Source organism: Cylas formicarius, unplaced genomic scaffold (genome assembly GCF_029955315.1).
Source record: "Cylas formicarius isolate icCylForm1 unplaced genomic scaffold, icCylForm1.1 PGA_scaffold_10__41_contigs__length_53128322, whole genome shotgun sequence".
NCBI classification, from domain to species: Eukaryota; Metazoa; Arthropoda; class Insecta; order Coleoptera; family Brentidae; genus Cylas; species Cylas formicarius.
In genome coordinates, this window is record NW_026844214.1 from 28,587,729 (window position 1) to 28,608,997 (window position 21,269).

Here is a 21,269-nt window from a genome sequence, read left to right on the forward strand (position 1 = left end):
AAAAACATATGTTTTTGTCACACTTTTTTAAGACGCCCTGCATACTTTAAAAAATAATTTAAAATTGTGCATTCTAACATCCTGTACAGCTTACAACTTTTGTATTTACTATATTCTTATAACTTCTGAAGTTAATGTGGTTTGTCTTCACATTCCCCATTTGTATATACATATATAAATTAAGGATATTTCTGGAATAACTTTTTATTTGTGGTAAAAATATTAAAACAGTTATATTCCCATGATAGTTGCAATATTATGCCTGTCTCACAACGTTTGCAATATTCGCGCCTTTAAGTTCTCATGAGCACGTCGAATAAAACTGTTTTTAAAAACGAAATTTTCAATTTCGGAATCAAAACTTTCGCAGTCGTCGTCTCAACGGTTTGTGGTATATAATCGAACGTACAAGTGAAGGCAAGTGCATCTAATTGGCTAGGGAACAGGAACATTGTTTGGAGTTCTATTAGCGCGAAGAACACTAACAAGCATCCCCCAGGACTTCATTGGTAGTTTTCAGAGACAACATCGCTTGTCCTATTGGGCCTAATGAAGATAGCAACAACAATACTGTAAGTGCCAAATTTCCTTTCCATTTTCCACAGATTGTCATATTGTGTGCTCCCCGAAGAAATTATTAAGCGGGTAGATTTTTGAAAGAAACTTCCACAGGCTGCTGTAATACTTTTTATAAAACTTCTGGATTCCTCCAGAAGTTTTTTAAAAAGTAAGCGGGTAGAACTAGAAAACACAGAAGTTAAAGAATATCATCAAATCTTTATCAATCAATTTATAGCGTTTTGGATAAAATCGAAGTAGTGGCAACATTTTTGAAAATTCATAATACAATACTCGATCCAAATAAACTCTTGCAAAAAATAGCTAAACACCCATTTAAATTCCAATTAGTGGTAATTCCCAAAATATTTTAATATTTATTTTAGAACTTCCATTGGATCAGACAGAGGCATATCACTATTAAAATCTGCTTCCATTGCCATTTCCCAATAATAATCGCTCCTTCCTAATCAATATACCTTATAAACCTTATTTGGCTCTAAACGAAACAAAATATGCATTACAAGAAGAGAAATGCTTTGAAATGCAGCTGAATCAACGTGATCAACTTGTCAAGATCTGGAAGACCATATTCCGCTATCGGGTTCGTACCTGCTAGAAGTGCCCTTACGATGCAAACTCCACGATCTTCGAAACCTACAAGCCGATAAACCGATCGTTTCAGCAAGTTAATTTGCTTTATTAACATGGACCAAGATTAATGAACATCAACCAATATTCAAGCCACCTGCGACTGATCTAAAGGCTGTCAACCTCAATACCATGGACGAAATCCACTCCAGACTGAAGAACCAGATGGAAGACCTTCAAGTGATATCTTCAGTTGTCTACGTTAATAGAACAAGCCTATGGACTATTTTAATGTATCTATCAATTCTTGTTTTATTACTTAACGTATTTTATAAAGATTAGGAAACCAGTTAATATTGAAGATAATAATCAAACTGATGATAATATCGATTTTTAAGGATGTGCTTTGATACAGCGCGGGAGGAGTTTTATTCCCATTTTATTCCCACAACGTTTGCAAGATTCGCGCTTTTAAGTTCTCATGCATCATCAGCACGTAAGACATAAATATATATCGATTCCCATTTTAAAAACAGATGTATATTAGTTCACTTGTCAATAAAATTGTCTAAAAAAAAAAATTAGACACAAAAACTTTAAAGTTTCAAATTATTTTTATGAAGTTATTAATAAAAAATGTTATAAAAATTTTTTGCTGCTACAAATTATGATAAAAAAATAGTTTTTTCTAGAGTTTATTTTCCGCAAAAATTGTTGTTATTGTATAAGCGTATAATGGTTACCATTTTTTCTCCGCCTTAAGTTATGATTATGGTAGGATTGCCTGGTCTAAGTCTATAAATTCAGTTTGCGTTTTTTTTACACGACCCTATTTTGCCTTACCGTAAAAACGAATAAACTCGCCGCCCCTTTCAGTTTTGCCCTTAAATAATAAAAATAAATCGTTTTCAAAATCTTCCCGTAACCTGGTAATAAAAGACCGTCATTTTTCTTCTATTTATCTGCTCCCCCCTCACACCCCCAAGCTTTATGGCCGGATTATGCTTCGATTTATGCTTGCATTGGCGTCAAAAGTAGATGAGATGTTTCGGGGTGGGGGTCAACCGCGTCGCTTGCACTTTGCGCAAAGAAGCTTCTAAGTTGTTTTTTTTTTTTGGGATTATCTGAAAAATTAGGCTATAAATATTTTAATACATAATATGAGACTTAAAAATAATTTTTTTAATCCCCTTATCTTAATACTTTGTTAGGTTGGGTAAAAATAGAAATATCTATGTTGTCAGATATTCCCAAAAATAAATTATTTAAATAAAGCTTCAGTTTTTAGAAAAATACGCACAAGTCGATATGAAAGTGAAACAATCCTTTGCAGGATTTAGTTTCTTAAAAATAAAGGAAAATAAAATTTTTCTTGGCAATTATTAATTTCATAGCAATGAATTTAAAATATCAACATAGTAAGCTTATTTAATTTATTTTTTTATAACAATAAAATTAGCTCGAAAAGTCTCATAAAATTGTGACAGCTTTGTAATTTTAGAATTCAATAAAATTTTATAGATAGATAGATCAAATCAAGTTGTCCGATTCGCAATAGATTAAAATTAAAGGTGGAAATTTTCAACACCTAGTAATTTGAAATTTGATTTCCGGTTTGGTTATGATTTTTCAGATCACTTAGAACAAACAAAACATATAAAACGAGTAGAAGAAGCTTTTAAAACAATTAAATAAAAAACAGAAAAGAACGATTGACTTCAATTTAAATAGGCGAAAAAGTGATAAAATAATAACGTATAGAAAAATTTTCTTTGTGTGACTCTAACAAAATTAAATTTAAACTCCCTGATAAAACAATTTGCAATTTTGCGTCACTTGGAAATAAACTGTTTTAATCGTAATCGTTTGGACCTGCTTTATCTTTGGCACGTCTTAATTAATTCCTCCGGGTCTGATATAAAGTGAAAATGTCCGTAAAATGGGCCCGACCCTCTTGGGAAAAATCCGTTTTTCGAAATAGAGAAGCCGAAACCGGATTTGACAGCGTCCCTAATTGTGTTTTACTAATTCCGAATAGGTGAAATAAAACTTAAAACTTTAGGAAATTTGTAACCTTGTCCAGTTTAATAACGTTTGTTTAGCGAGAAAATAAATCTTTTTAGAAAATTTAATAACACTTGCAGCGGAACTAGAGCTTTAACGCTTTTCCTCTTCTCGGTTTGGAATTTTTGTTTTATGCGGTGAAAGAAACACTCAAATAAAAAGATATAGTGCAATCAAATAGCAGGGAACTTTCTCCTCCAACAAAATTGAGCAACATAACTCTTTACAGTGTTTTCTTTGATCTGCTAATATAAATAAATTCGTGGTTATTCCGTAATACCAATATCTTGAAAGATATCGAAATAAATTTGTTTCTATAGAATAATGTCATAATTTCTTAGAGTAGTTTGTCTCATGAGTTATAAATTTATTTAATTTATTGGATTACATAAATTTCTTTAAATATTTCGAAATAGAATATAATCTACCCCATAATTCTTGAGAATGCTACAGCTTATGATTCTTCTAGAATAAATTTGTTTTTTGTAAATATCTTTAAATATTGAAAAATCGAAATAAGTCGATACTAAGAATATCTTTTATAAAATCAATAATATATTTTTTTCCATAGAATAACGTCAAAACTATCTGCGATGTTATGTTTCTTCCACATCGTTAAAGATATCGGAATAAATTAGTTTCCTTAGAATAACTTAATAATTTTTTAGAGTGCTTTGATGTTCTAATCTGTTATCTGATTAAACGAATATAGTTAGAGATATCGAAATAAATTAGTTTCGTTAGAAAAGGTCTAAGGACATATTAAGAGACTCTTTTACAAATATTTTTTTCTGAAAAGCCATAATTACAATGGCAAGTTTCTGATACTTGTTTGAGTACAAAACATGGTAGTTTATTCCATGTTTGACATTAGTTAGTTCGTTTTACGTAATTTTAAAAATGTTAAAGAATTTGCTTAAAATCTTTAAATTAGTCTTTTATTCAAAATTTATTACTAGCATTCATTTATTTTGTAATTAGTATTATTGGAGTAATTCTTTTTCTTGTATTAAGTAATGGTAACAGTAAGTGTTTCGCACTCCAGGAGCAACTATTGTGATTAAATTATATTTTTTGATTAAAAATTGCAAAATGTCTATGCGTATTTTTTTTACATTTAAATAATATGCAATTGCAGCTTATCAAACGTCTTATTCCTAGAGCAGTTTAGAATCCCGTATATGGCTACATAAATTAAAAGGTTTCTATTTTTCAGGGGCGCAAAATAACCCTATGGGCCCCATTGTCGTTCACGAAGGGGAAAACGTACGTCTACACTGTTCAGCTACTGGTATACCTGCGCCCCACATAACGTGGCAGAGATTCGACAACAGACCGATTAATAGAGGCGCTTGGCAAGGTAATAAAAACATTAAAGCTAAAGCAATTTCGACTCAGCAAAAACCGACGCAGGAGGAATCCAGAAGTTTTGTAAAATGTCTTACAGTAGCCTGCGGAAGTTTCTTTGAAAAATTGAAGCTTTATTGTGAGATTTTATGCTGTGGTATTTTACTGGGAGACGAAATTTCTAACAATAAAGCTCGCTGGTTAAGTGATGAACGTGTATACTGTTCGCATCGATCTAGCACGGGAGCAAAGCTTTCGTCATAAAACGTGTTTACAAGAACCAATTAAGAAGGGATATTAAGTAGTTCCCTAATTTTGACTGTAAAATATGGCGTTTAGTAAATTGAGCGCTCTAGGGGGTGATTCAACTTAGTCTTCCAGTACGCCATGTTTGTATTCAATATTTTATATTAGTTCTTTGCAACTACACATAGGAGATAATAATGATTACTCAAAACAGGATTTGTTTTGGTCCTATAATAAGTATTGGTAGCCATTAATTGTCATTTCTCGAAATGACAGTTTTAGCTATATGGAACAATCAGCAAAGATTATGTTAATCTAGATTCTAATGTGATTGAATTTATGTTGATTAAGGCTTAATCCACATCGAACATATTAAATCTGCCCTGAGATTCGCTAAGGATTTAGGTTTATATTTTCCGTTTTAAGGCGCCAGGTTCGATTTACTTAGAGGTTATTTTTATAATTAACGCTGTCCAACTGTGTCCAATCTATTGCTAAATTGTATGAAATTACATCAAGATTAAAAATGGAACAAATGTAGTGCAGTTCATTTATGGGTTATAGTTTGAGTGTATATTTGATTAAATGAATTTGTGTTGTTTGCTAATTCTTTTTCTAACTATTGTTATTTTTTTTTATTTCTTATTTTTATGTAAATGCATAACTGTAAAATTGATCTTTATAATTTAGATGGTTTGCACTGGTTTCAATAATCCATCGCGTAGCTAACAGCCAGTTTTATTGTAAATTATCTTAAACTGTAATGTTAAAGTTTAGCTTCATTTAAGAGTAACCCACGAAAACGGTCCTTAAAGTCCAATGGTAAAATGAACACTGCGCAAAAAACCAATCTGATATAAATCTAATCTTGCTTTTTATCCGGATTAAACCCTAAGTACAAACATACTTATTGGCTGGCTTCACTAATAACCAGGAATCGTGTTCTTACATCATTTCCTATTTGGTGTTGAAAAATATGACCCAATTATGTATGTCATCGTGTGATGTGGATGCATTTGCATACATTTTCCAATATGTCTAAAACTTAATATTTTGCAACAAGTTAACAATATCGTCTGTTTAACTTGATTCACTTATTATAAAAAAAGTGGTTCAGATTTCATGATAGCTTTCAAAGGAACATTTGATTTCTTCGAGCATTGGTTAAACTTGGAATTGGTTTTCTATTCCATTTTAACTTTAGTGGAAGAATAAACATCGAATCGTTCAACTCTCTGATCAGTAAATACTTTAGAAAATAGTCGAGGAGAAAATCCAGTCGGAACTGACAACAAAGCTTTTAATAACTTTAATCCTGCCTTGCAAGCTTAAAAGGAAAATATTTGAATTTATTGAATTATTTATTATTGATTATAGAGTATAAATTGATGCATTATTTCGGATGTTGTCTTAATAAGTTTCCACCTGCTGATAAATTTAATCAATTTAAAGACACGACTTTTAAATGGTGTTAATTTATATTTTATTGTTGCAACATTGGATCCTGATTTGATCTGAGTTTACATGACAAAAGCCAACAAAATCAAATAGTCTTATCGAAACTTTGGAGTGCATTTTTGACAATTTTGTGAAGTTTATGGCTTCTTTGGTATTTACAGTACCATGACATTATCCTGATTATATATATATATATATATATATATATATATATATATATATATATATATATATATATATATATATATATATATATATATATATATATATATATATATATATATATATATATATATATATATATATATATATATATATATATATATATATATATATATATATATATATATATACATTTTATTTTTTGTGACGTTTCGGCCTTCAAGATCTTCTTCAGACATTTAATTTTAACCTACAAAAATGTGTTTTTAAATAAAATTATTTATAGCATTGTTTTCCTGGTCATAATTAAAACATAGATAAAAATTTGTATAGGAGTCAGCATTGAAATGATTAAAAATTACTAGTGCAAGTCAATAGAACAAACAAAGTGATTAAAAATTATATAAAAATAGATGCACAACAATAAAACATACATAATTTTTTAGATTACGATTACATACATACCTTAAGCCAAAAATCAACGGTTCACTATATAGTTGTTTGGTAATTTACAGTTTTACAACATTCACAACAGACATATTGAATATGTAAATCGACAAGCCATTGATAAGACGACGAACCAAAACAATAATGCGAAGCCCGGATGTACGTTTCTTCACAGTAGGACAACGGAGTTTTTTTTTTTTTTCTAAAGCTTTTTTTTTTGTGTGAGATTCACGGGTTTATGTGTCTCTTTATTTAATTAAGTTGTGATAAATTTTGCTGAGATTTTTTGTGTCAGTCTTAGAGTTTATGGCGTTTGGATTTTTTTGGATCTCAATCATTTCATAAAATTCCCGTCTTTTTGTGTGCCTTTCTGAGCGTAAAATTTTCACACTTTGAAAGTCAAACGAGTGCTGATTCTCCCTGGAAAGGCTCGAAAGAGCAGTGTTATTTTTTTTGTCATATTTATGGCCGTTTAAGCGACTTTTTAAGTATTGACTAGTTTGTCCGATGTAGACACCGTTACAATTTTGGCACGGTATTTGGTACACCACGTGGCTTTTTTTCTCGTCAGGGATTTTTGATTTTAATTTACTAAAGTTTTGTTCTAATAGGTTATAACCTTTGTGTGCCACAGTAATGTCGTGTTGTTTGAACACATTGCACAAATTTTCCGATAGCCCTGGAACGTACGGTAATGGGATATATTGTTTTTGAGTATTTTTCTTCTCGGATTTGTTACCAGCATTTTGATTGTAAAATTTATGTATCCGTTTATTGAAAATTTTATTTATTAATACATCCGGATAACAGTTTAATTTTAGGGCTTGTTTTGCTTTTTTAATAGCTTGCTGTTTGTTCTCAGGATCGGACAATTTAATAGCTCGGTCGGCTAAACCTATTATTACGGATTTTTTTTGGGTGATGGGATGTTGGGAGTTGAAACTTACATACCTATATGACCAAGTATCTTTGGTGTACCATTTGGTTTTGATCTGGTTTTTGCTGTGGTATAGAGTCAGGTCTAAAAAGTTAATGCCGTTATTTTTTTCGATCTCTATTAAAAATTGAAGTTTGTCGTTGTATGAATTAAAATTCTCTAGAATATCATCGATTTCAGTTTTTGGGACAGCACTTACGCAGTCATCGACATAACGATAAAATAGGGGGATATGAAGATTTATATTTTTTAGTACGGAGCTAAACACGCAGACAAACGGTGTTGATTCCTCCAAATGGATCGAAAACCTTACAGATATTGAAATCCCCGACTACGTGAATGACATATTAGCCCTAGGGCCAAACTTTGCAGTCCCAGTAGAAAAACCTGCAAAAATACCCATCACCGATATTATTTGTAACATTGCAGTCCCAGTAGAAAAACCTGCAAAAATACCCATCACCGATATTATTTGTAACATTGAAACTGTATTACACAACACTGTCTCTAGCGGAAGGGATGAAATAAGGGCCAAGTCCTGCAACATAATTACAAACTTTATTAAACAAAAAAGTAACCAAACAAACAAAAAAATCTTTACTAGCAAATTGAAAAAGACAAAAGCTTTCCTAAAGAGAAACAAAACTATAAAAATATTAAGACTAGATAAATCAAACAAAACCGTAATTATGCACGAAAAGGACTACAACACAAAAATGTATGGCCTTCTAAACGATGACAAAACATATAAACAAATAAATAATGATCCTACAAACATTTTCCAAAAAAGAAATAACGATCTGGTATCAAAATGGGAAAAAGAACTTTTTATTTCACCGAATGTAGCCAAAAATCTTAAAATACAGAATGCACTACCTCCTAGAATCTATGGATTGCCTAAACTACATAAACCTGGCGAACCTCTAAGACCCATAGTGTCATGCATTCAATCCCCTTGTGAAAAATTATCAAAGTTCCTTAAAAATATACTACAAAACGTTATAAATCAAAATCAATATTACATCAAAAACTCTTTCGATTTTAAAGAAAAGATAAAAAATGTCAGAATACCTGAAAACTGTTTTGATTTCGTTAGATGTCATTTCTCTATACACAAATATTCCCATCCCTTTAGCTAAAGATATAATAAAGAAAAAATGGCCAAAAATTAAACATTTCACAGATATTCCGTTAAATCACTTTCTTGAAGCTGTAGAATTAACATTAACATCAACCTATTTCTTATTCAATGACAAATATTACAGGCAGGTCGATGGTTGTGCAATGGGAGCATCGATTTCCAGTGTTATTGCACAGTTAGTAATGGAAGATTTGGAAGAATCCGTACTAAAAAATATAAATCTTCATATCCCCCTATTTTATCGTTATGTCGATGACTGCGTAAGTGCTGTCCCAAAAACTGAAATCGATGATATTCTAGAGAATTTTAATTCATACAACGACAAACTTCAATTTTTAATAGAGATCGAAAAAAATAACGTCATTAACTTTTTAGACCTGACTCTATACCACAGCAAAGACCAGATCAAAACCAAATGGTACACCAAAGATACTTGGTCATCTAGGTATGTAAGTTTCAACTCCCAACATCCCATCACCCAAAAAAAATCCGTAATAATAGGTTTAGCCGACCGAGCTATTAAACTGTCCGATCCTGAGTACAGACAGCAAGCTATTAAAAAAGCAAAACAAGCCCTAAAATTAAACTGTTATCCGGATGTATTAATAAATATAATTTTCAATAAACGGATACATAAATTTTACAATCAAAATGATGGTAACAATCCGAGAAGAAAAATACTCAAAAACAATATCTCCCATTACCGTACGTTCCAGGGCTATCGGAAAATTTGTGCAATGTGTTCAAACAACACGACATTACTGTGGCACACAAAGGTTATAACCTATTAGAACAAAACCTTAGTAAATTAAAATCAAAAATCCCTGACGAGAAAAAAAGCCACGTGGTGTACCAAATACCGTGCCAAAATTGTAACGGTGTCTACATCGGACAAACTAGTCAATACTTAAAAAGTCGCTTAAACGGCCATAAATATGACAAAAAAAATAACACTGCTCTTTCGAGCCATTCCAGGGAGAATCAGCACTCGTTTGACTTTCAAAGTGTGAAAATTTTACGCTCAGAAAGGCACACAAAAAGACGGGAATTTTATGAAATGATTGAGATCCAAAAAAATCCAAATGCCATAAACTCTAAGACTGACACAAAAAATTTCAGCAAAATTTATCACAACTTAATTAAATAAAGAGACACATAAACCCATGAATCTCACACAAAAAAAAAAGCTTTAGAAAAAAAAAAAAACTCCGTTGTCCTACTGTGAAGAAACGTACATCCGGGCTTCGCATTATTGTTTTGGTTCGTCGTCTTATCAATGTGGCTTGTCGATTTACATATTCAATATGTCTGTTGTGAATGTTGTAAAACTGTAAATTACCAAACAACTATATAGTGAACCGTTGAGTTTTGGCTTAAGGTATGTATGTAATCGTAATATAAAAAATTATGTATGTTTTATTGTTGTGCATCTATTTTTATATAATTTTTTATCACTTTGTTTGTTCTATTGACTTGCCCTAGTAATTTTTAATCATTTCAATGCTGACTCCTATACAAATTTTTATCTATGTTTTAATTATGACCAGGAAAACAATGCTATAAATAATTTTATTTAAAAACACATTTTTGTAGGTTAAAATTAAATGTCTGAAGAAGGTCTTGAAGGCCGAAACGTCACAAAAAATAAAATGTTTCACAAGTAACGGAAACTTATTTTAATTTCACTAAAAAAGGACCAACAAAAACCCAGGAACCATTTCTTAAGAATATATATATATATATATATATATATATATATATATATATATATATATATATATATATATATATATATATATATATATATATATATATATATATATATATATATATATATATATATATATATATATAGAAACAAACTGTTAATTCTTGGGATCACCCCAACTTTGATGGATCGCCCTAAAGGGAGCAATAAAAGATGTTGAAGCTGAAAGCAAAGTGGCAATTTATTGTAATATCTAGTTTCGCCCATGGATACAGGCTTCATCAGGACACTAAGTCATATAGAGAACAAAAAACATTTCACCAGAGTTAACAATCTAACCAAAAAAAAAAGTAAAAAAACTTACACAACACGCCTCTTTCAACCTCTAAATATAGAGAGATGACATTGGTGTATAAAATAAAGTGTTTGGCCTGTTACAATTATCGACATAACACTCGATGGATGAAAAATGAAAAAAATATATATTAACCTCGACCATAACGTTACAAAACAATCACACTAACACAAAACGTTAAGGTCAATAAAAAATTTATCTGGTTATACATATATTTTTAATGTTCGAAAAAGCTAAATTATGAGATCGATCACTGCAAAGTTTTTTGCCCACATTTATAGAAAATTTATCGCAGAAAGTTAGAACGAAAGTGATAATGGATTTATCTTGAAAACTTTGTTCTCCTGTTATTAAGGACTGTATAAAAACGGTACGGTCTAAAACATAATAACAATATTAATTAAACGTTCATTAACCGCTTATCGATGTTACTATATAAACACTACTACAGTGACGCCATCTTACAGCGGCTAAATGGCCATAAAAGTCAAAAATTATTGAATTAATCACAAACATTATTACTATTACTAGATATACGCTGCTTGCGCATATTTAGTCACTTTATAATTCTAAGTTTTGTTTAATGTATGTTCCCTACGACGGATTTCAAATATAAGACGCAAGAAGTTTTTGAAGGTGTTGTGTATCAAAAGCATCCAAACAAGAACAATAAAAATTGTAACTCCAAATTAAAAGCAGACAAAACTAGAAATTCGCACAGCATCTTCTTAGTATTGCTATTTAAATAGTATCTCTGTGCAAATATTAATTTTATAGCAAAGTATCTGACTTTAAGTATTGAAGTTGTATGTTTTTTAAGTGGAAATTTGTGGTCAATTATAAGACCTGCATTTTTGACTTAAAGAAAATTTTGAAAACATGTGGAATATGAAACTAATGTTGTGCATAGCACCAAAAGATATGATATTAATATAGATTGCTTGAAATCTCTGATACCAGGCTTAAGAATGACAGAAAATCTTACACTTTATTACTCTTAAGTCACTAATATTTATTATGAGCTATAATTTCATACAAATTGAATGGTTTGTTTGTATTGTTCTTTCTTTTTCTCTTTCATTTATGGCTTATGGATTGAGTGTATATTTGATACATTTTTTTTACTAAAACAGTTTTTGTGGTTTTTCTTTTTATTTAATTGTGTCCTATTGAGCAACCAAGAATTATTGTTTTATTGTTTCAAAACATAGCGAATATTGCCGATGTCTGCTTCCCATAAGGCCAATACGGTTTCGCAGGAATTTAATGGAAAACACCATTACTTGCAGATGTTCAGGTTTTCGGTCCTACGCTGAATATTACCCGAGTCAATAGGGATCATATGGGAGCGTACTTGTGCATAGCGGACAATGGGGTTCCGCCTCAAGCGAATCAAACGTTTAATCTGGAAGTTTATTGTAAGTTTAATTAGTTTTAAATAAACTTTGCTTATCGTGCGACTAACCTACAATTAAATCAATCAACGAAGGTTTAATTTCCAATTGCTTCATATAATTATTTGTAAACACGTAATAATAAACTTAAATTCTCTACTAATTTCAAGATAATGAATAAGTAAGTATTAATTGTGTTTTCGAATTATTTGGCATTCAGTAACTTAGTTATTAGGGTTATAGTGAATGAATCATATCTGAAAATCATACTTAATAACTTTTCAATTAGCCTTCGAACAAAGTTAAATTAGTTTTTAAATGCTAGAAAGACTTTTCTCCCGAAGTTCCGGCAACAATAATGAGAAAATCTAATCTAATATTATTGTTATTTTTGATCCCTTTTCGCTAATACGGGAATGCAGAAAAGAGGCTTGGAAACAACGAAATGTTTATTTATTCAGAATATTTTAGAGGGTGTTCCAAAACAAATAATAAAAACTTAAAGGGTTGGTTCTTTTTTTGAAATAAAGGGTAGTACATAAAATTATATTTATTTTCTATCCCAGGTTTTATTGAAAAACTTTTATGTCTTGTAATACTTACCATTTCCAAATTTTTAAAAAATCTAAAGCAACGCAAAACGCAAAATTTATTATCTAAGCATGTAATTAATTTAAAAATTGTATTTTTGTTTTGACTTGTCTTGCTTATTTGCATTGTTTAAATAAAATGTTTTCAAATAAGTTATTTATTATGGTTTACGCATGAATAGATCAATTATTTTCATGCATGTTTATTAATATATTATTTTTAAAATGTTATTCTTTAGAAGATAATTAATAAATGTTGGTTCAAAACTAAATTGTTTTATTGCGGTAAGTTTTTTTTCTTAATTTTCAAAATGTGCGTTTTTATAACAGCAATACTTGCATTATATTCTATTGTTCTATTATTTTCCTTCTTAAGTTAAAAAATAAAAACATTATTTTTCCGCCATATTTGTAGCGCGATATCTCCCTAATTGATATAAGTTTTATATAACAAACTTCCCTTTATTTAGGAATCATCTCCTTAAATTTTGCGAATTTGCAACACCCTGTATAAATTATATACTTTTATACTTCCTATTAGTAAAAATTATTCCATTACGAAAATTCGAGTGTATGGTGAATTACCACCTCGACTTTGGCATGGCTAAAGTATTTTTTAATATTCTATACAAGATGAGTCAACTATTCGTAAATAATCCCAAATTAAAGACAACTGAAATGGACACCCTTGTGAAACTGGGATAAGTTCCATTTTTTAATAATTGTCACTAACTTGATAATATCATAAAAAGAAGTAAAAACTGGGAATATTTTCATTACATCTTCCATTATTGTATACTAATTTTCGTCCTTTAAGCAATTTATATATATATATATATATATATATATATATATATATATATATATATATATATATATATATATATATATATATATATATATATATATATATATATATATATATATATATATATATATATATATATATATATATATATATATATATATATATATATATATATATACTCAGTAAAATATCTAAGTGTGCTTTGGAAAACAAGAAGTCGAAAAGTGTTAGTAGCATAATAATAATAATAGTACTTTTAGGATATGGATAATGAAATGAATCCAAAAAGTAAATGTTTAGATTGCAGCAAAGATTACATTAAACTATATTCAAAAATAATTATCCTCCTCAATTTTATGGCAAGTTACAAGTTACAGTTATAAGTTACACAACTGTTTGATTATTAATTAAATTAATTAAATATTAAATTAAGCCCAATTTAATTTGGTTTGCTAAAATTAATATTTAGTATACATTATTTCCTTGAATATAATTTTTAAAAGAACTTTTTTCCGACACACGCAAGCAACTGCAGTTGACGTCTACGGACAACCTGTATATTACTTTTGTGTCGATATTACTTTAAGATAAAATGAAAAAGTGAATCCTGATCGCTGTTCCTATCATTTTCTTTTTTTAGTTCCTCCTTTAGTTCGCATACCGAATCAGATGGTGGGCGTGGTAAATGGTTCAACAGCTGTGCTCGAGTGCGAAACTGAAGCTTTCCCGGAACCGATACGGTAAGTTTTTCATATCGCTTATCTTAAGATAAATCGACACGAAATCGTATGCTTTTCAAGTGATTTGAAGTAAGTGTACTTGAACTTCAATAAACATACAAAGGTCTTCTTTCAGTATTCACTGAACGCGCACTTACATTAGCCGTATTAGACGATAAATTATTGCCCCTCCATCGTCTTGAAGTGTGTAATTTACCACCGTAGTAGATCGATGTTATTCATTTCTAAATAAGTAAGATAAGCCCGGACGGTTACAAATCAAATTTGGATTCGTATTCCGTTATTTTTCTTCTACCTAATCGCGGTTTTACAATTAATTGAAATCTTTAGCGGGAAAATATTCAGCTACTTCGTAGTTTAAATCAAAGAGTATAAGGTAGAGGGGAAGGTCGCATATATTGTTACGAATGCCATCTATTATTTGTGTCCAAGTACTAAAGTACTGTCATGGCGGTTTAAAGTAATGCGTCTCACTGCGTCACAATACTTGTAAAGGATAACAGCACTTTATTTATATTTTATTTAAAAAAAAATTAAAACCATTTCGACATTTTTTTTCACATTTTACCTTTCAAACTTTAAATTGAATTGAACCGTACGTCTCGCGCATATATATATATATATATATATATATATATATATATATATATATATATATATATATATATATATATATATATATATATATATATATATATATTGTTATTATATGTCCAAATTACTCCAAATACCTTATTTTAATACTGCCGATTGTTTTTTGTGTGCCTTTAAGCTTTTCGTAACAGTGTAATTTACTAGGGTAGTAGGTCGATGTTGTTTATTTCTAAATACGTGAGATAAGTCCAGTTACAAAGCAAAAGATAGTTAATAACGTTTTTTATTGGCATTCTGTTATTTTCCTTCTACTTATAGTTTTGAATATTCAATTTCGAATATGCGGAACGCTCACAGCGTTGTGTACGACTCGTCTAAAAACAAATGCTTCACGCTTATCTATCCAAACGGTAATGTCAGTAAAATTTCGCGATCGTAAACAACTTTAGTACTTTCTCGAGAATATTTTTCCTCGTGTTTGCTTTAATCTCAGATATCGAACTGACGCGAATCTTCTATATTAAGACGAAGTATCTTTGCTACATGATTCTAAGACGCTTTCCTTTGCGAAATTCAAATGTATCGTTCGTTGATAATTCGCGTGCTGAACTATTTAGTTACTTTTGTTTGTGCCGATGTCAGGAAGAATTTTTATATACAAGTAGTAAAAATATAATTTCATCTCAGTGAGATTATATTAATGATCTAATAACAAAAAATTGGGATATAAATATTTTTAACAATACTTGTTTAACTTGATTTTTCAAAAGCCTTCGATAGCATGGATCATGAATCACGCACTTTCGGTTAATCTATAACACTGATACTGATACACCCAACTCTTGCACATTCACACTCAATTAATTAAGATATTAATAGATAATGTTAGAAGCCTGTCTCAGTATAGTAAAAAACATACATACAAACACAGTCAGAACAAAAAACTACTTCACGCCGGTGTATACCACACGCAAAAATGCCGGCGCCGGTGGACATCTCCTGGTTTAAGTACTTGGACTTGGCAAATTCCAAAGTTATAATAATGTCTAGTTTTATGCAAAATACATTTTACTGTGGGCTTGGCTACTCTTACATTATCCTCGATTTTCCTAGTTGATATCTCCACGACTGCTTGCAAAACATTATTTTGGGTTTCTTCTCAAAATTAGTTTCTTTTTAAATGAACCATATTCTTTTAAATTTCTATTCAGCTCTAAGAAAATGGAGGTCCAATGGCTGCATTCTTTCTGTTCTTTCTGGATTTGTATTAGGATACATTGCTGCTATATTTACAGTATTTTTGTGCTACATAATGCAGCACGTTAGCACGTCAAACTTTTCTTCGTGGCTGTAATGGTCATGTAATGGCATATTCGACGATAATTAGCATGCACATTGGCAAGTTGGCTGTTCGCGGTGCAGAAAATTACGAGTCTGGATTAAAAATTGTGTGTTCGCTAGGAAGCGTTTCTGGAATCAGTGCGTGGACTTTAGGAACGAATTGTAACCTTCAAATTTATTTGCGGTTGTTTTGAGTGACGGAAGTGAAAGGTTGTTTATCCATTGATATTGTTATTGCAGGGTTTTAAAAAGACAATTAAAAGTTTTCCTCCTTTTGAAGAAATAAAAATGGGAAACTAAGGGTTGGTATTTTAAGTCTTTTTGAAATGGATATGTAAGTAATGAGAACACATAATTCTCCCATTCGAGCAAGAGAAAAGCGACAGTCCCCATTACTGGCTGTCTTTTCCTATTGTAAAATTTGTCTCACTTTTCTATAATTCCGCTGCCATTCCAGTTTCGATCGAGTTCACTGATAACCCACAACTCTGTTTTACAATTAGAAACAGCATTGAAACTATGCTCTATTTTTTAATGCGAGAGAACCATAAATCATTATTGAATTTTACATCTTAGTAGTTGTAGTTGTAGGTGTACCAATGATTGTCAAGGGTCCCGAGAGTATCAGGTTGATTGATAAGTAGTTGACCTACCTGTGAAATTACAGTTACTTTCCGCGAGTTGTTGGCAAAGTTCGTTCTTCTTGAATTTGGTGTGTCGTACTACTCGGCACATCATCACTAAAGTTTGCAAATGAACTTGTATTGTAAAAAGTAGATTTTTTAATTATTAATAAATAATAATAAGTAATAAAATGCAAAAATTGCAATGTCAGGCATAATTAAACAAGCTGGACAACTTAAAGGTTATATCGTAAAGTTCAGATAAATTGCAATGATAATTTGGGATATTCATATTTCAGATTTTAAGACTTACACACAGCATTTCTAAATTAGGGTCACATAATTTACATGCAAACAAAGGTAGTTTGGTGAATGAGAGTAATGTGACAGCGGCGTTGCTACAGGTAGTTTAGTAGAGTAATTAATATAATAATAATTACATATGATTTTAATTATAGAGATTATTTATTACACTTTCTTTTGTTCCTGTTCTATTTGGTAACCTAATGGGACCGTGTTTATGCTCGGGCACAAGTCGGTATATTGTTGATTGTCTAATTCCAGTCATATTCGAACACATTTCCACTATTTTCTTTTGTTTTAGTGGTGAAGGGCTTTAAATAAGAGAATAATAGTTTTTTCATTTGTAGAAGGCGCAGTTTTTCTAATCCGTTTTCAGCAATAAATTTAGTAACTAGCCAATTTTAAACACTGAGGCACAGGAGGCTAACTACATATTCGTCTACTTGCCACTCTTCGGTCCTTGACAATCATCATAGGTACATCATAGTGTTACAATGCATTAATGATTTATCTCTCTTGTTTTAAAAAACAGAGCATAGTTTCCGGATCTAACGTGCATGGTAAACAACTAATTCCTGTTGTGTGCGATTTATAGCTGGCTTACTTTAAAAAGAAAAAGCGTATTACTCTATAAATTTCGAAACGGCGAATCGCGTGAGTTAATCTGCCACACATCATCTTCTGTAAAACCCGAGCGTTCGGGCTCTCATAAATAATCATCTCGTGAGCCCGGTTTAGTTACAGAATTAACACGTCCTATTTCCGCATCCGAGAATGCTTGGGTTCGAAATTGTTTTCCCTCCCGTTTGCCCCTTTCTGGTTTTGGTTTACAAAGTTAACGAGTGCGGGGCCCATCTTTTGGTTTCCTGAACTTGACGAATGGCGGTTGTTAGAGTCGGAAATGATAGACATCGCAAAGGGCCCGCATTTTTCGCAATTCAAACGGATGAAGCCGATATTTTATTGTAAAAATTTGCTTTTAATCGCTTCCAGTTTTCAATGTACAATGTGACAATTTTTTTAAATTTGATATCATATTTTAACTCACCGTTATTTAGCATGTTTTCGAATTCTCAAAAATATATATTTGTGTACAGTAAGCGATGGTTTGCAATGTGGGATATTGCTCTTATAATTTTTTGACTTATATGGCTGCTAATAATTTATTTGAAAACTATTTACTATTAATATTATTATATATATTAAACATTTAATAATCTTTACAGTCTCTTAAAGTCCATAGTTTTCCTTTTTTCGATTATTTGAAAGATAATTGAGATGCAAGAAGGAATTCTAAAATGTACCATTTTTGGTTTCGCGTTTGCTAATAACGGAGATTTTTTTTATAACCAAAATTGGACAGACTGTATTTATCTACTATTTGGTTAATATATTAGAATTCAATTTACTTATTTTGAATGTCACAAATGACATGTTAACATTAGAAGATATTTGTAATATTAAGATCAATTGCATTTCACAAATCAAATTGATTTGTAAATTTAGAAAATAAATTATTAAAGGACAAAATACAATTACCAGTTTTTCCTTAAACTGTGGTAGTGCTTGAACAACTTGAATATGTATATCAGAATAGATTAGAAATGAACAATAAGCTTTTAGGGTAAATTGGATCTTGCCTAGGCACAGGCTAAGGTAGTAAATTGCAAGACTTTGCTACCTATGAAACTATAGTAAGCTTCCCACTGAATTTAAATAATGCTGTAAAAGTGTACTCAAAAATAGTTTAGCGAAGAATTTATAATAAATACTTTTTAAAATTTTGTAATGAACTGAAACGATTTGGCTTCTTTTATACTAATCTATATTGTTTTTTATATTTTTTTGCAAATATTTAGTAAAATTTTGCAAATTGTGACAGCCGACATTATCCTATACTTTCGTCGATCGAAATGTTGGAAATTTCATGGTAGAAAGCAATTTCGTGAAATTTTCCAGGTATTGGGAACGGTCTGACGGCAAACTTCTGGAAAGTGGCGATAAATTTCGAATAGACAATTCGTTCTTTAGAAACGGATACAAGTCCAGGATGCAAGTGAACATCACGAGGGTAACCGTGCACGACATGCAGTACTTTTATTACTGCGTAAGTAAAAACGAGCTCCAGATGACGAGAGGCGAGTTTAAATTATACGGTAAGAGAATTTTTATTTCATTTTCGTAGTCTTTCGTGTTCCCGTCATTTGGCGCTAAACAGGGTAGCTCACTTTAATACCTCCATAAAAATTGTTTATATCGAAAAAATTTAAAAAAATCAATTACATCATTTTGGAAGATGGTAAACTACGTTTTTTCTTTCAAATACGACACACTATATTTTATTGCATGATGTAATTCAAAATTTAATTTTACATCGACTGGCTATGCCTTTCCGTATACCCTGTTACCTTGTTATTTCATATTATTTCTATCAAAAGTTTACCAATATTCAAAGTTATTTTTAGTTTTAAACTGATTTTTGACAAAATGTATCGTGCTATTTGTTTTATTTCGATCCCCTCACTTGACATCTTTGGATTTTTACCTATGGAGCGTAGATTTTAATTGATGTAATATTATTTCCAAGACTTTCACCATTTTTGATTAAACGCTTATTGCATTTACACAAACACAACAATAAGTATTAGCAATTTAGCAGTTCATTTATTCAAACCAAGATATCCAAAATTTGAGATTAGGATTTACAAATCTTCAATTTTTAAAATGTGCTGTACTAGATGTTTCTGGTCTGCAACATAAAGTGGGAGTAAAATTTTATGCTTTAACATTTCATTTTGCTTGATGCCAGAAATGTTCTAGGAGCTTAAATATTCATTCATATGGAGAAAGACGTAAAACAGAATGTCCCATATTGTTTTTTAATAGCTTATGAGTTTAATACTACCCAAATTTTTCCTTTCTTGTGACGGGATTCAAAATAAATATCATTTTGTAACAAATACTCTTGAATTTCCGTTTTTGTACTTAATGAATTTGTCCGGAATATTTTTTGAAACCACTTTTCAAAAAGTTTTGCCCTTGTATCTTCATGATAGTCCAAGGTGGAGTCATTAATATTCTTCGTAAACAACAATTGGAAATAAATCGCTCTCCTGATCAAGAATTAATTATCATGATGCGTTTTCTTTTACTTGAACATGATTTTGTCTAACAACTTTCATTGCACTCGACGCATGCTTTGGACCCCGAATTTTGTGTTTCGTACCAAGTTTCATCTAGACAAATTATACATCCGTCTTGCGATCTATACTTTTTATTTTCCTGTAGCTTCCTTTTCAGTTTATTCAAAGTAGGATAAAGGGAATATATTTTCCTTCCCATCATGTCTTTTTCATTATTGTTCAGACGGTGAGATTGAAAATCACTGCGTTTTTTTTTTCATTCAAAATTCATTGATAGAAGTATCCTTTACCGAAGATATTACGTCGTTATTAATTTCAGCGATAGAGAATCCGTCAAAAGTTAAAACGATATACTTTGAGACGTACCATACCACGAATTGAAAATGGTTAAAAGGTACATTGTTTAAAACAATATGAAAGGTGCAGGGAAAAAAAGGTGTGTCACAAAAATTAGTATCTGAGAAAAGCGATTTTTAAAATTTGAAGATTTCCCAGAAGATTTGGTTGAAAATTTATTTAGTTCAAATATTTTTTGTCAATATCTAGTAGTACTTTTTTCTACTCCTGTCTTTAAAATGCCAAATTATACACCGATATGGTGCGGAAAGTGTCATTTTACCACTTTAGTTTCGTTTCCTACGGATCTACTTTGGACATTTCCGGCATATTAGCGCGCGGGTTTGGGAGACGGAGGGATGTTTTCGGAGATATTTCCCACT

General features: G+C 30.7%; 1 protein-coding gene across 1 annotated transcript in view; it reads left to right on the top strand.

The window, feature by feature from the left end:
* The window catches only part of LOC132706029 (uncharacterized), a 154,168-nt gene that overhangs the window by 108,301 nt on the left and 24,598 nt on the right, over positions 1 to 21,269 (top strand). The window contains exons 7-10 of the mRNA XM_060677082.1: positions 4,430 to 4,573; positions 12,304 to 12,432; positions 14,447 to 14,546; positions 19,367 to 19,563. Coding sequence (XP_060533065.1) covers positions 4,430 to 4,573; positions 12,304 to 12,432; positions 14,447 to 14,546; positions 19,367 to 19,563 — 570 coding nt within the window. The remainder of the gene's footprint in view (positions 1 to 4,429; positions 4,574 to 12,303; positions 12,433 to 14,446; positions 14,547 to 19,366; positions 19,564 to 21,269) is intronic.